The 12,500-nt window shown below is 42.6% G+C and overlaps 1 protein-coding gene across 1 annotated transcript in view; it reads left to right on the top strand.

Moving 5' to 3' along the window:
- Positions 1-12,500, top strand: part of LOC138981027 (uncharacterized) — a 26,692-nt gene that overhangs the window by 7,270 nt on the left and 6,922 nt on the right. Inside the window, exons 5-11 of the mRNA XM_070353822.1 lie at positions 989-1,124; positions 2,196-2,291; positions 2,991-3,121; positions 5,450-5,547; positions 6,548-6,632; positions 9,354-9,425; positions 10,222-10,320. Coding sequence (XP_070209923.1) covers positions 989-1,124; positions 2,196-2,291; positions 2,991-3,121; positions 5,450-5,547; positions 6,548-6,632; positions 9,354-9,425; positions 10,222-10,320 — 717 coding nt within the window. The remainder of the gene's footprint in view (positions 1-988; positions 1,125-2,195; positions 2,292-2,990; positions 3,122-5,449; positions 5,548-6,547; positions 6,633-9,353; positions 9,426-10,221; positions 10,321-12,500) is intronic.

Genomic DNA, 12,500 nt, shown 5'->3' on the forward strand with positions numbered 1-12,500 from the left:
TTATGCACGAAACAAACGGCTGTGGTTCACAAGAACTCTAGCGATGGCTTTTGACTGTTGAGAGGAACGGCGATATGCACTGATAAACCGTCGTCTGCTTCGACCCTTGCGTGACCCTGCTTCCGGGCTTTTCTTTTTTCAAACTTTCACAACTTCGAATTGTACTGATCTTGTCTTAATGAAAAAAGAATTCTTTTATGATTAAAGAATGTTTGTGTAACAAGCTGTCAATTTATTATTTAGATTTTAAAAGTTAAGTCTAGCGCAAAAACGCACCACGGTCCAAATACATTTTGATAATCATCGATTCACGGCTATCGCCAGTTTACATCGATAGAATGAGACCCGAAGGGAACTAACTCATGTTTGACCTGAGTTCAGGATGGGTCCAAAAAGTATTCGAGACAATCTGCAAAATTAATTCTTTAAGAATTGCTCGCTCTTTACGTAGGGCACCTAGGATGTTCCCGTTTGGTGAGCGTTCAAATGGAAGGGTGTTTGTACTGTATGTAAAAGCCTGACAGTATCTGTGATGGTTTACGGGAGGCTTACTGTCCGGGCGTGAATTCCGGTATTCATAACAGCCGTCCAGCACCAAAACGAGGCGCCATTGTTGTTGAGGACCAAGTCCACGAAAATAAATTCTTTGAAAATTTCTCACACTCGACAGAAAGCAGCCAGGATGTTCCTGTTCGGTGAGCGTTCAAATGGAAGTATGCTTGTACCGTATGTAGTCGCTCGGTGAGCTCTGTGATGGTTTACGGGAGGCTTACTGTGCCTTTAAGTAAGTGATGCGTTCGCACGCTATGCGGAGACGAGCGTCACCCGTCTGGGTCTTTTGGTGTGGTTAGTCGAGACTATCTTAAAATAGTCTAGTAGTCTCGACGATGACTGATTTTTGGTGTTAATGTGTTACTTTGATGCTGACAGCTTGACTAAATGTTTTTATATCGCTTGACGCGACCTGTTTGACTTGTGTTGGCTGCAGTTATACCAGAAGTATGGCAAGAAGCTATGCATCATAGTGACCAACCTGAACCACATGACCACCGAGTACTGTCACCCCAAGACCACCCCAGACATGCCCATCAGAACTGCTTTGCGAATGTCCATGGCCATCCCAGGTAAAGCTACATTACTCCCAGGTAAAGCTACATTACCTTTGGCAGGGAAGACAATGTTAGCACACTCCTTCCCCTTCAAACACTTCTCTTTTCTTTCACCAACAGTAGGATTTCTTACTTTTTTTATTTGTTTTTTTCTTTCACCGAAAATTACGATTCTTTTCTGTGTTTCTCTTCTGATCATTTGTAATGATCTCTATTCTTTTTTTTAACACGAACAATATTAGTTATATTTAATCTTCTTGTTACGTGTATGGGATTATTCCCGTCTCTCAAACACAGAGAATGTTGTTTATCTTCTGATTTTACTCTCATAACTTCAAAGGGTTTCTTCTTTAGGGTGTTTTAACATTTAGTCAAGTTTTGACAGATTTAACATAGACGGGGAATCGAGACGAGGGTGGGGGTGCATGTGTGTATGCGCGGCGTGTGTGCGCGGCGTGTGTGCGTGCGTGTGTGTAGAGCGATGCAGAGAAAACTATACTGGTCCGATCTTCATGGAATTTCACATGACACTTTCTGGGTATGATATCCCCAGATAGTCTGTTCATTTTTTCGATACATCTCTTTGATGACGTCATATCCGACTTTTTGTGAAAGTTGAGGCAGCACTGTCACGCCCTCAATTTTCAATCAAAATGATTGAAATTTTGGTCAATCAATCTTCGATAAAGTCCGGACTACGGGATTGAATTTCAGCCTGGCAGCGTAAACATTAGTTAATTAATGTGCTCTTTAAAGTTGTCATTAAAATCGAGTTTTCACTAACAGATTTTAATATGATTGAATCGTATTCCTCAATTTCTCCTCAATTCAAAAATAAATACATATGTCATGATTACTCTAAAAATGTGCTCAGAATTACAGAAAATAGGTTAAGTAAGTACTGCGTTTGCTCCGTAAGCGGAGACGAGCGTGACCCGTCTCGGTCTTTAGATGTTGTTTGTCGAGACTATCTTAATGTAGTCTCGGCGACGTCTGTTTTGTTAGTGTTAATCTTATTACTTTGATGCCGACAGCTTGACTAAATGCTTTTATATCGCTTCACGCGACTTGGTTTTTTCTCAACAGGGTTGTTTTCGGCCATGAAATACAAACACCACGGAACGGAGGACGTGTACGTAGATGGAGGAGTTTTGTGCAACTACCCTATCCATTGCTTTGATGGTGTGCTATTTAGATTGATTGAGTGATTGATTGAGTGATTGAGTGATTGCGTGATTGAGTGATTGAATGAGTCATCGAGTGAGTAATCGAGTGATTGGTTGGTTGGTTAGTTGATTGATTGATTGATAGATTGATTAGTCGATCAATTGAGTGATTGATTGAATGAGTGATCAAGTGAGTGATCGAGTGAGTGATTGGTTGGTTAGTTGATTGATTGTTTGATTGATTGATTGATCGATCGATCGATCGATCGATCGATCAATTGAGTGATTGATTGAATGAGTGATCGAGTGATCGATTGGTTAGTTGGTTGGTTGTTTGATTGATGAGTGACTGATCGTTGGTTGTTTGGGTCCTGGACTGGGTGAGAGAGATGAAGAGCGCGCGCGCGTGTGTGTGTGTGTGTGTGTGTGTGTGTGTGTGTGTGGTGTGTCTGTCCGTGTGTGTGTGTGTATGAGCACACAAGCATGTATGCGTATGAACTCCAGCGTGTGTGTGCTTGGCGTTTTGTGTGCGAGCTAAAGTGAATGCGCGTGCGTTTGTGTGCCTCGATACGAGAATAAGTGCGCGTGTGTAGGTGTGTGTGTCTGTCACGCTGTCTGTCCAGCGCGGTCTGTCCGTCCGCCGACCCATAGATCTCTCAGCCGGACTGTGCGTGCTTGATCACGCGACACATACACAGCAACCCGGTTTGTTCAGGCTGGTACCTGTCCATGAAACCAGAGGACTCGTTCATGCGGCGTCTACAGCCTCTGCGAGACATTCCCCTCATCATGGAGCGGAACAATCGCTTTGGGGACTACAACGACAACACTCTGGGCATGCTTCTGGTGAGTCTCTCGGAGTCAACTCTGCACTCCGCCATGTCCCAATGGATGACCTCGTGCAACTTGAATTTATCCATAATAAACTCACCACAGCACGCGTATAATTATGTCAAGTATGGCCAGATCCGAGACGGTGAGGTGAGCTGTTCTTAACGAGGCGGAGTGGGGCCTTTACAGTATCATGTATATGTGAACAGCTCAGATCCGAGACAGTGAGGCGAGCTGTTCTTAACGAGGCGGGGTGGGGCCTTTACAGTATCATGTATATGTGAACAGCTCAGATCTGAGACAGTGAGGCGAGCTGTTCTTAACGAGGCGGAGTGGGGCCTTTACAGTATCATGTATATGTGAACAGCTCAGATCTGAGACAGTGAGGCGAGCTGTTCTTAACGAGGCGGAGTGGGGCCTTTACAGTATCATGTATATGTGAACAGCTCAGATCTGAGACAGTGAGGCGAGCTGTTCTTAACGAGGCGGGGTGGGGCCTTTACAGTATCATGTATATGTGAACAGCTCAGATCTGAGACAGTCTGGCGAGCTGTTCTTAACGAGGCGGGGTGGGGCCTTTACAGTATCATGTATATGTGAACAGCTCAGATCTGAGACAGTCTGGCGAGCTGTTCTTAACGAGGCGGGGTGGGGCCTTTACAGTATCATGTATATGTGAACAGCTCAGATCTGAGACAGTCTGGCGAGCTGTTCTTAACGAGGCGGAGTGGGGCCTTTACAGTATCATGTATATGTGAACAGCTCAGATCTGAGACAGTCTGGCGAGCTGTTCTTAACGAGGCGGAGTGGGGCCTTTACAGTATCATGTATGCAAGTTGATCACTTTCCTAGGAATGCCATGTTCCTGCACTTTATGGGCAGAATATACCTGCGCAGTTTTAGCGGCACAGACGACGCGCGGCCTATTATTTATGCCGCGATAGGGATTATGACGAGTACTTGGCCTGTTTTCCTTTCACGCAACGTGCAGCGGGCTGGGATAAGCTGCAATGCGTCGTCTGTCCTGCTGAAGTCACATATGTGAGCGGAGCCCCTTCCCACGATAAAGGCCCGAGGCTTCTTGTCCTTTCGCTTTAGCTCATTATCTAAGATCAGTCCAGGCTTGTACATGGAGTAAGACCATCCTCACGCTTGATCATCTTGTGGACTCCATCTTCCTCAAGCCTGTTCTCAACTGGGCGAAGTCGACAAGGTGAAGTATTCTTCGCGAAGCTGGCTGCACGAAGCTTTAGCACTGAATTTACGGTAAAAAGACTTCGCGAAGCTGGCTGCACGAAGCTTTAGCACTGAATTTACGGTAAAAAGACTTCGCGAAGCTGGCTGCACGAAGCTTTAGCACTGAATTTACGGTAAAAAGACTTCGCGAAGCTGGCTGCACGAAGCTTTAGCACTGAATTTACGGTAAAAAGACTTCGCGAAGCTGGCTGCACGAAGCTTTAGCACTGAATTTACGGTAAAAAGACTTCGCGAAGCTGGCTGCACGAAGCTTTAGCACTGAATTTACGGTAAAAAGACTTCGCGAAGCTGGCTGCACGAAGCTTTAGCACTGAATTTACGGTAAAAAGACTTCGCGAAGCTGGCTGCACGAAGCTTTAGCACTGAATTTACGGTAAAAAGACTTCGCGAAGCTGGCTGCACGAAGCTTTAGCACTGAATTTACGGTAAAAAGACTTCGCGAAGCTGGCTGCACGAAGCTTTAGCACTGAATTTACGGTAAAAAGACTTCGCGAAGCTGGCTTGCTTGAACATGAGGAGCACGTACACTCTTCGCGTTAATAACGCCATTTCGAGGAGACACATGAAAGATGGCGGCAACCCTGCTTCTGGTTTTCAAACACAAATCGAGCCTCACAAACATTCCGACACATCGTGTTTCTACCATGTGGAATTTGTGTGTTGGACTTCAAAGCTAATTTGTATGTCATTGTTTGGCGACTTGCCAGGTAAAGTGTGACGTTCAAAGTTTGATTCGCACATTATTTTTCAGAAGATAGATTGATTTGCGTTTATCCCTAGTTGTGTGCTTCAGCACTCAGCTGTGCGTGTGTGTTACATAATTCAGATACGAATGCGTTTCATACATGTATTTAAGTATCAAATGCGTTTGTGTTTAAGTATTCAGATGCGTTTCAGTTTTAATATTCAAATGCGAATGTGCTTCAGTATTCTGAAGCATGTGTTTTTCAGTATTCAGAGGTGTGTGTGGGGGGGAGTGTGTGTGTGTGTGTGTGTGTGTGTGTGTGTGTGTGTGTGTGTGTGTGTGTGTGTGTGTGTGTGTGTGTGTGTGTGTGTGTGTTTCCTTATTCATACTGTGTGTTTCAGTATTCAGACGCGGAAGAGGACATTTTGAGAATCAACCTTGAGCGCAGAGTCGGCTGTCTCAACCCACCCAAACCCGAGAAAGAAACAAAACTCTACATGTATGTGTAGTACGAATGCAGAATGGATGATTTTATGGAAATAAGTTCTGTTGGTGTTTGGTGTTTTAATGATTTATTTATATTTACTGTATATGTTGTGGGGTAAACATACGCCGTTGATCAGCGAAGACCTGAGATCATTGCAACAAAATGAATAATGAGCTGCCATATGCATGTTATGCAGTGTCCACTTGATATTTCTTTCGAAAATCGCTCATCGCAGTTGACCTATCACTGCTGCCTTTGACCATGCCTGGTGTCTTTGACTCATTGGTTTTACGGGGCGCAACTCATTCATTGCCAATTTGCCTCATTGGTTTTACGGGGCGCAACTCATTCATTGCCAATTTGCCTCATTGGTTTTACGGGGCGCAACTCATTCATTGCCAATTTGCCTCATTGGTTTTACGGGGCGCAACTCATTCATTGCCAATTTGCCTCATTGGTTTTACGGGGCGCAACTCATTCATTGCCAAAGAAAAGATTTGTTCTTGTTGTTTTTCCACGTGGGAAATCGTCTGTTTTCACTCTGTGTGTGTGTGTGTGTGTGTGTGTGTATGTGTGTGTGTGTGTGTATGTGTGTGTGTATGTGTGTGTGTATATGTGTGTGTATGTGTGTGTATGTGTGTGTGTGTGTGTCTAAGTGTGTGTGTGTGTGTGTGTGTGTGTGTGTGTGTGTGTGTGTGTGTTGTGTATGTGTATGTGTGTGTGTGTGTGTGTTAACAATTAAGTCACTGGGTATTGCGTCACTCACTTCCCACTACATCACGCCATTACATCATTACAGTTTTCTTCATAACATTGTCAGTCAGTTGAATTGCTATTCATATCAATCCTTTAGCATCTTCATAATTATGTTCTTCAAAATGCTTTTTTTAATTATTATTATTATTTGTGGGTGACGCAGCATGCTGGTATTACTCTTGTGTACTTGCATGCATGTACAGTAGTATGTCTTCTTTCTCCCCTGCGAAACAATGGTTCTTTTGAATGATGACAGACAGCGCCAGAAGGAAGCTAAGATGAAGCAGCGGGCGGAGAGAGAGCACGCCAGGGTGGTGCAAGCCGTCGACTCCTTCTTAAGGGTAAGTGACATTAGCTGACCAAACAAAACATGACAATGGGGGGGGGGGGGGGGGGAGGGTGTGAGGAGGGAGGGGGTTGGGGGGGGGTTGTTAGCTCTCATCGACTTATTGATTGGACAGCAATCGGAGGACACCCACCCTATCCGGTTAAAAAAAAAAGAACAAAAGAAAAAGAAAGAAAAAACATACACGATCACGCACATGGCGCGCAAACACACACACACACACACGCACACACACACACACACACACACACACACCCCCACACACACACACACACACACTGAAACGTGCGCACACTTACTGCAAAGAACAAAAAACATCCAAGGACACACAGCCGTGACAGGCAGACCCTGTTATACCCTGTTGTAACGGGTCTGGTGCATAAAGCCACCTTTGATCTCTTTTGCAGTTGTTTGAGAATCAGGTGACAATGACAATGACAATACTTTATTTAACGAGGGTAGTAGAATAAGCAGCGATTTGCTTTTTTACATCTGGCCCTCGCCCTAAAGAGGGACTACTCTACAATGGCTAAATAATAAATGGACAAAGAAAACAATATAAAGTATTCACAGATAAACTGAAGTAAGAACACATAAATCTTAAATCATAAAACACATAGACCTTAAATCAAAGAGTTTCCCTTCACAGATGTCCTCTTGGGATTGTCAGATGAGGGTAGTCTCCCATGTCAACAGAATCTACCACTCAGAGAGTGGTTTGATTCTTGGTTGGATACCATGGGTTGACAACTTTCGCCATATCTATCGAGCTTAAGAGAATAGGTTCTATCCGCCCATACCTTACCGAAGATGCCACCAAGACCCTTGTTTCCTCCTACATTCTTTCTCGATTAGACTACGGAAACTCTGTTCTCATTGGCTGTCCTCAGTCTGTCATCCATCCTTTGCAGCGCGTTCAAAATTCTGCAGCCCGGCTTGTCTGCAAAGCCCCTCGGTCCCAGTCCTGTTCCCCCTTGCTAAAGAAACTTCATTGGCTCCCTGTAGAGCTGAGAATCCAATATAAGTGCTGCTGTATCTGCTACAAAATAATATCTGGCTCAGCCCCATCCTACCTGTCTGACCTGTTCACACTCTATACACCCTCACGATCCATCCGCTCCTCTGTTGACACTAGAATATTCCGTCTATCTTCTTTTAGTCGCAAACAGCACGGCCAGAGAGCCTTCTCCCACTCTGCTGCCGTTGCGTGGAACTCTCTCCCTTACTCTATCCGACACTGCCAAACATTCTGTTCCTTCAAATCAAACCTTAAAACACACTTCTTCACCCAGTATTTTGATTAATTTTATTTCAACATGGTGCATTTTTGAATCAGGTGTTTGAATGTTCGAATGTTTTTGCCTGTGTTAGTATGCTTGCAGATTGTATTGATGTAGTGTTTGAGTTTCGTTGTTCACTTGTGTGCTGAATGCTGCTGCACATGCTTTTGCTTTGCTTTGTATGTATTATGTATGTTTGTCATTGTAAAGCGCTTTGAGAATGTAAAGCGCTCTATAAATCTCCCATATTATTATTATTATATCTACCATCAGACCGTTGATGAGACTCATTAGAGTCGAAACACGTGTCTGGTCACGGTAGTAAAACAATGGTCCTCCTCTGGACTAGTTTCCTCTGTTGATACTCTCTCCCCTCGGGGCAGATTCTCTCTGTGAAACTCAGTCCTGTCCGAGGAGGGTCTGATTTCCCCAATAGGGCTGTCTGTGAAGGGACACATTTTTTGTTTCCTCTCTCGTTTGCTCTGCTAAGAGATTTTAACAAATCTCAGAAGAAAGTCTTTTTTGACTTTCAATTGTTTCTTTCACAACGAATTCATGGGCATGGGGAAACATGCAAGTTTATTGGTTGTAAATTGTGTGTAAATTGTGTGTAAATTGTGTGTAAATTGTGTGTAAATCAAGACGATTTCCGGAAATAACTCTTGTCGGGTTTGTATGGCTGCGAAAGAGGGGTGTGTGTTAAGGAAAATGATATTTATTTTCACTTCATCAGATAAGATGTATATCTGCTCTTGAAAACATGTGTACTGGTTGTTTGCCGCAGTAAGTTCGGAAGAGAGTTCCAGAGCCTGCTACCTGAATTAATGAAACTGGGTTTAAAGAGGTCAATCCGAGGAAGAGGAGTGTTCAATCTCATAAGTTGGCGTGAATTTTTCAAAGTGAATTTTGAACGGATGGTTTCTGGTACACATCCAGTGATAATGCTATGCACAATGGCAAAGGTAGCTTTATTGTAAGCGAGCCTTGCTGTTATATAGAGATGATGTAGTATAACTCAGAAAAGAGTTGTTTTCTTCAAAAAGCACACGTTTGTGTAATCTAACAAGTGGTTTTTATGTATTTTCACTAGCTGAGTCCCACAAAGTAGATGCTTATCAATAACAGTATGAATTACAGTATGTGTATGAGTTAAAAAAAATAACTTCCTTGCTTCGAAATGTACAAAGTGATTGATCCTAGATTAGAGATACTTTCTTGGACACTGGTGAAAGAAAAGCAGGCTCCTTTAGCGGTCCGTGTTACATGTAAGTAGAATTTCCTTTTGAAATCCAGATTAAGGGTCATAGTATGTCGTCTCTTGTGTTGCTGTTCTCGATTGAATTTTAAAGGGGGAGTACGAGTAACCGTTGTAATGTACACCTGGCATTACTCTTGCTAGCCTTGAGGAATGATCTCCCTTGTGACGTACGTTTCAGGTGCTGAAGAAGCACAACATTGATCGCAATGACGTCATTGACAGACATGAACTGGAAGCGGCTTTTCAAGACGTGAGCCTGCTCATCTTTTATTCACTTTATGCTTGAAGTCGTTTGACAACGAGAGATAGAATGAAAGAAATGATGTTCGTCAATATATTACGAAGCTCGCACTTAATGTCTGCAGTGACTCAGTGGGTCGGTACTTGTGGGGCCCTGGTAGCTCAGGTGGTAGAGCACTCTGGACTTGTGATCCTAAGGTCGCGGGTTCGAATCCGGTTCGGGACAGACACAGGTCAACTTTATGTGCAGACCCAGAGACAGGATCCATGTCCCACCCCCGTGTCACCACAGTGGCACGCAAAAGACCTCGGTCATTCTCATAAGTGCAGATAGCTGGTACCACCTCAGCACGCATACACTTGTGTATCTCATCTGAAGTCGGGGTAAAACCCGGGAACATGCCCCTAATGGCTTTGCAGTGAGGGCATAAAACTTGAATTTCTCTCTCGTTTGGTACTTGTCCTTTTCTCTGCAGAGCCTCGATGTTATGCTCTTATTTGTACTGCTATGTAGATACAAGTGGTTTGACCCAGTACTGTTTCCGGGAACTTTTCTCCGTGAAAATAAAACCAGATTTATGCACAAATCCTAAGGAGAAATCAATCGCACTGTAAATAATAAAAAGTTGACTATTAAAGTAATGTCATATCACTTTGTGCTTTATATCAACGAAAAATATTACTGTCCGGGGTGTATATAAAAACAAATAAACGAAACGTTTTCACATTTTTTGGACCCCATTTCTTTTCAAAACGAAACAAAGATTTCCTTCATTTTCACTGCCAATAGATATGCTTTGTTTCAGGAGAAAGAGTTTCCTCGTGACCAAGCCGAGGTGCTGTTCGGCAAAGATTTCACTGTTACCCAGGCCTTTGAAATATTGGACCGCGACGACAATGGTCGGGTATTGATGATGTCAAAAAGGGCTCGATGACGTCAGCATTTAAATAACGTCACGAGGCTTTGTTTTCTAGTGATTGCAAAAGGTTCCTGGTAGCATGTCCTTCTGCAGACGTAGTCCTGAGGTAGCGGTCAGCGAGGGGATTAAGTAAGGTATAAAAATAGCAGGGACAAAACTTAAATCGTTTCTTACGGGAAATTACAACAAAGTTTGAAATGTATGCCGGGAAATGTGAAGAATAACAGTATGATAACAAACAACACGTTAACAACTGGTATGATAACAAACAACACGTTAAACACTGGTTGTAAGTATTACCGTTAAAATATATAGTTGCAAGTATTTTCTAAAATTGTGAATTGCACATAACAATAATTCACACTAAGCTAACTCCTGCTCGCATACATGTATATGTGCCGAAAAAACAAAACAAACCTACAACAACAACAACAACAATACTAAAATGCTAAAATATAATGTTTAAAATGAGTATAGCAGTGTTGTGTCTCAACCAGGAGTTGAAGCATATTTTGTCTGTGATAATTTTAGAACGTGTTGAAAAAAGTGTAAAACAATTATAGAAATCAATCGGACATACTTTATGATACAGAGTTTTGAATATGATGACATGACAAAAATCCTATAAATGAGGGTTGGGTAACTCTTTCTTTCTTTATTTATTTGGTGTTTAACGTCGTTTTCAACCACGAAGGTTATATCGCGACGGGGAAAGGGGGGGAGATGGGATAGGGGAAAGGGGGGAGATGGGATAGAGCCACTTGTTAATTGTTTCTTGTTCACAAAAGCACTAATCAAAAAATTGCTCCAGGGGCTGGCAACGTAGTACAATATAATATTATTACCTTACTGGGAGAATGCAAGTTTCCAGTACAAAGGACTTAACATTTCTTATACTGCTTGACTAAAATCTTTACAAACATTGACTATAATCCTATACAAGAAACACTTAACAAGGGTAAAAGGAGAAATAGAATCCGTTAGTCGCCTCTTACGACATGCTGGGGAGCATCGGGTAAATTCTTCCCCCTAACCCGCGGGGGGGGGGGGGGGGGGGGGTAACTTTCCTTCTTTCTTTATTTGGTGTTTAACGTCGTTTTCAACCATTGGGTGGGTAACTGAATGGGGAATCTGACCGGTCATTTACTATCACAGGACCTACTGTATAAGTGTTATTAATCCCTGGTTTACGTTTGGTGTAATCATGTGTTTCTTTGTAGTTGAATTATTGTAACGCGTCTTTCCGATATGGGTGTATATAGTGTAATTACATGAGGTTTTCGTAGGCTAAAATGACATCAGTTTCTCAGTTCGCATGAACATATTTCCTGGAGCATCCGATCGAGTTTAATGTTAAAATGACACAATGCCGAGCAGGCTCCACACAATCACATATCAAAAACTTCAAACAATTAAGCGTGACATTTCTGCACTGACCTGCAACACGTACCATTACCCCCATTTTCAAAAATGGCATCAGAAGAGGTATAGAGTAATCGTAATCTGAAAATGATGCATATCGCGCATGTTGAGTGATATGTAAACGCTGTTTTAAAGTTTTCACTATTGTGAGATAGCATAATATAACAAAAGATAAATACATTACTGAATTAATAGATAAATAAAGAAATATTTTGATAACTAGATAAATAAATAATAAAAAAAAAGATATACAAAAAAGAAGGGGAAGATACCACCTAAAAAGAAGAAAAAAAACTTTAAAACAGATAAAGTAAACGATCGGATTAAAATGAAGTGCGCAACTTCATCGCTAAATAATGTACACTCCTACCCGGTACCCATGAAGCGAGAGCCAGTCAAGATTGAAAATGCTAATCAGTAAGACGGGCCGACCAATCAGATGAGGCTTTATTTACCGTGTCCACTGCCTCCGACTTAATCCTTGTACTTAGTGTCTCCAATTAAGTCTGATTGGAGTGGCGTTGGATCCGGTATCCCGGGGAAGACACCATCAACTAATTAGATCTGGTCGGGAAACGTTACAGACAGCGCACTCCGACAAGGTCTATATCTGTTTACACACACTGTTATCGCAGTTCACATCTTGATTACTAAATAATCTACCCATCCACTCACAGACACAAAAGAGGGGGGGGGGGGGCTGCCTATGGTTATATCTATTCAAACTTCTACGCCAGTTCATC

The sequence above is a fragment of the Littorina saxatilis genome, linkage group LG12, assembly GCF_037325665.1.
Source record: "Littorina saxatilis isolate snail1 linkage group LG12, US_GU_Lsax_2.0, whole genome shotgun sequence".
Lineage (NCBI taxonomy): Eukaryota > Metazoa > Mollusca > Gastropoda > Littorinimorpha > Littorinidae > Littorina > Littorina saxatilis.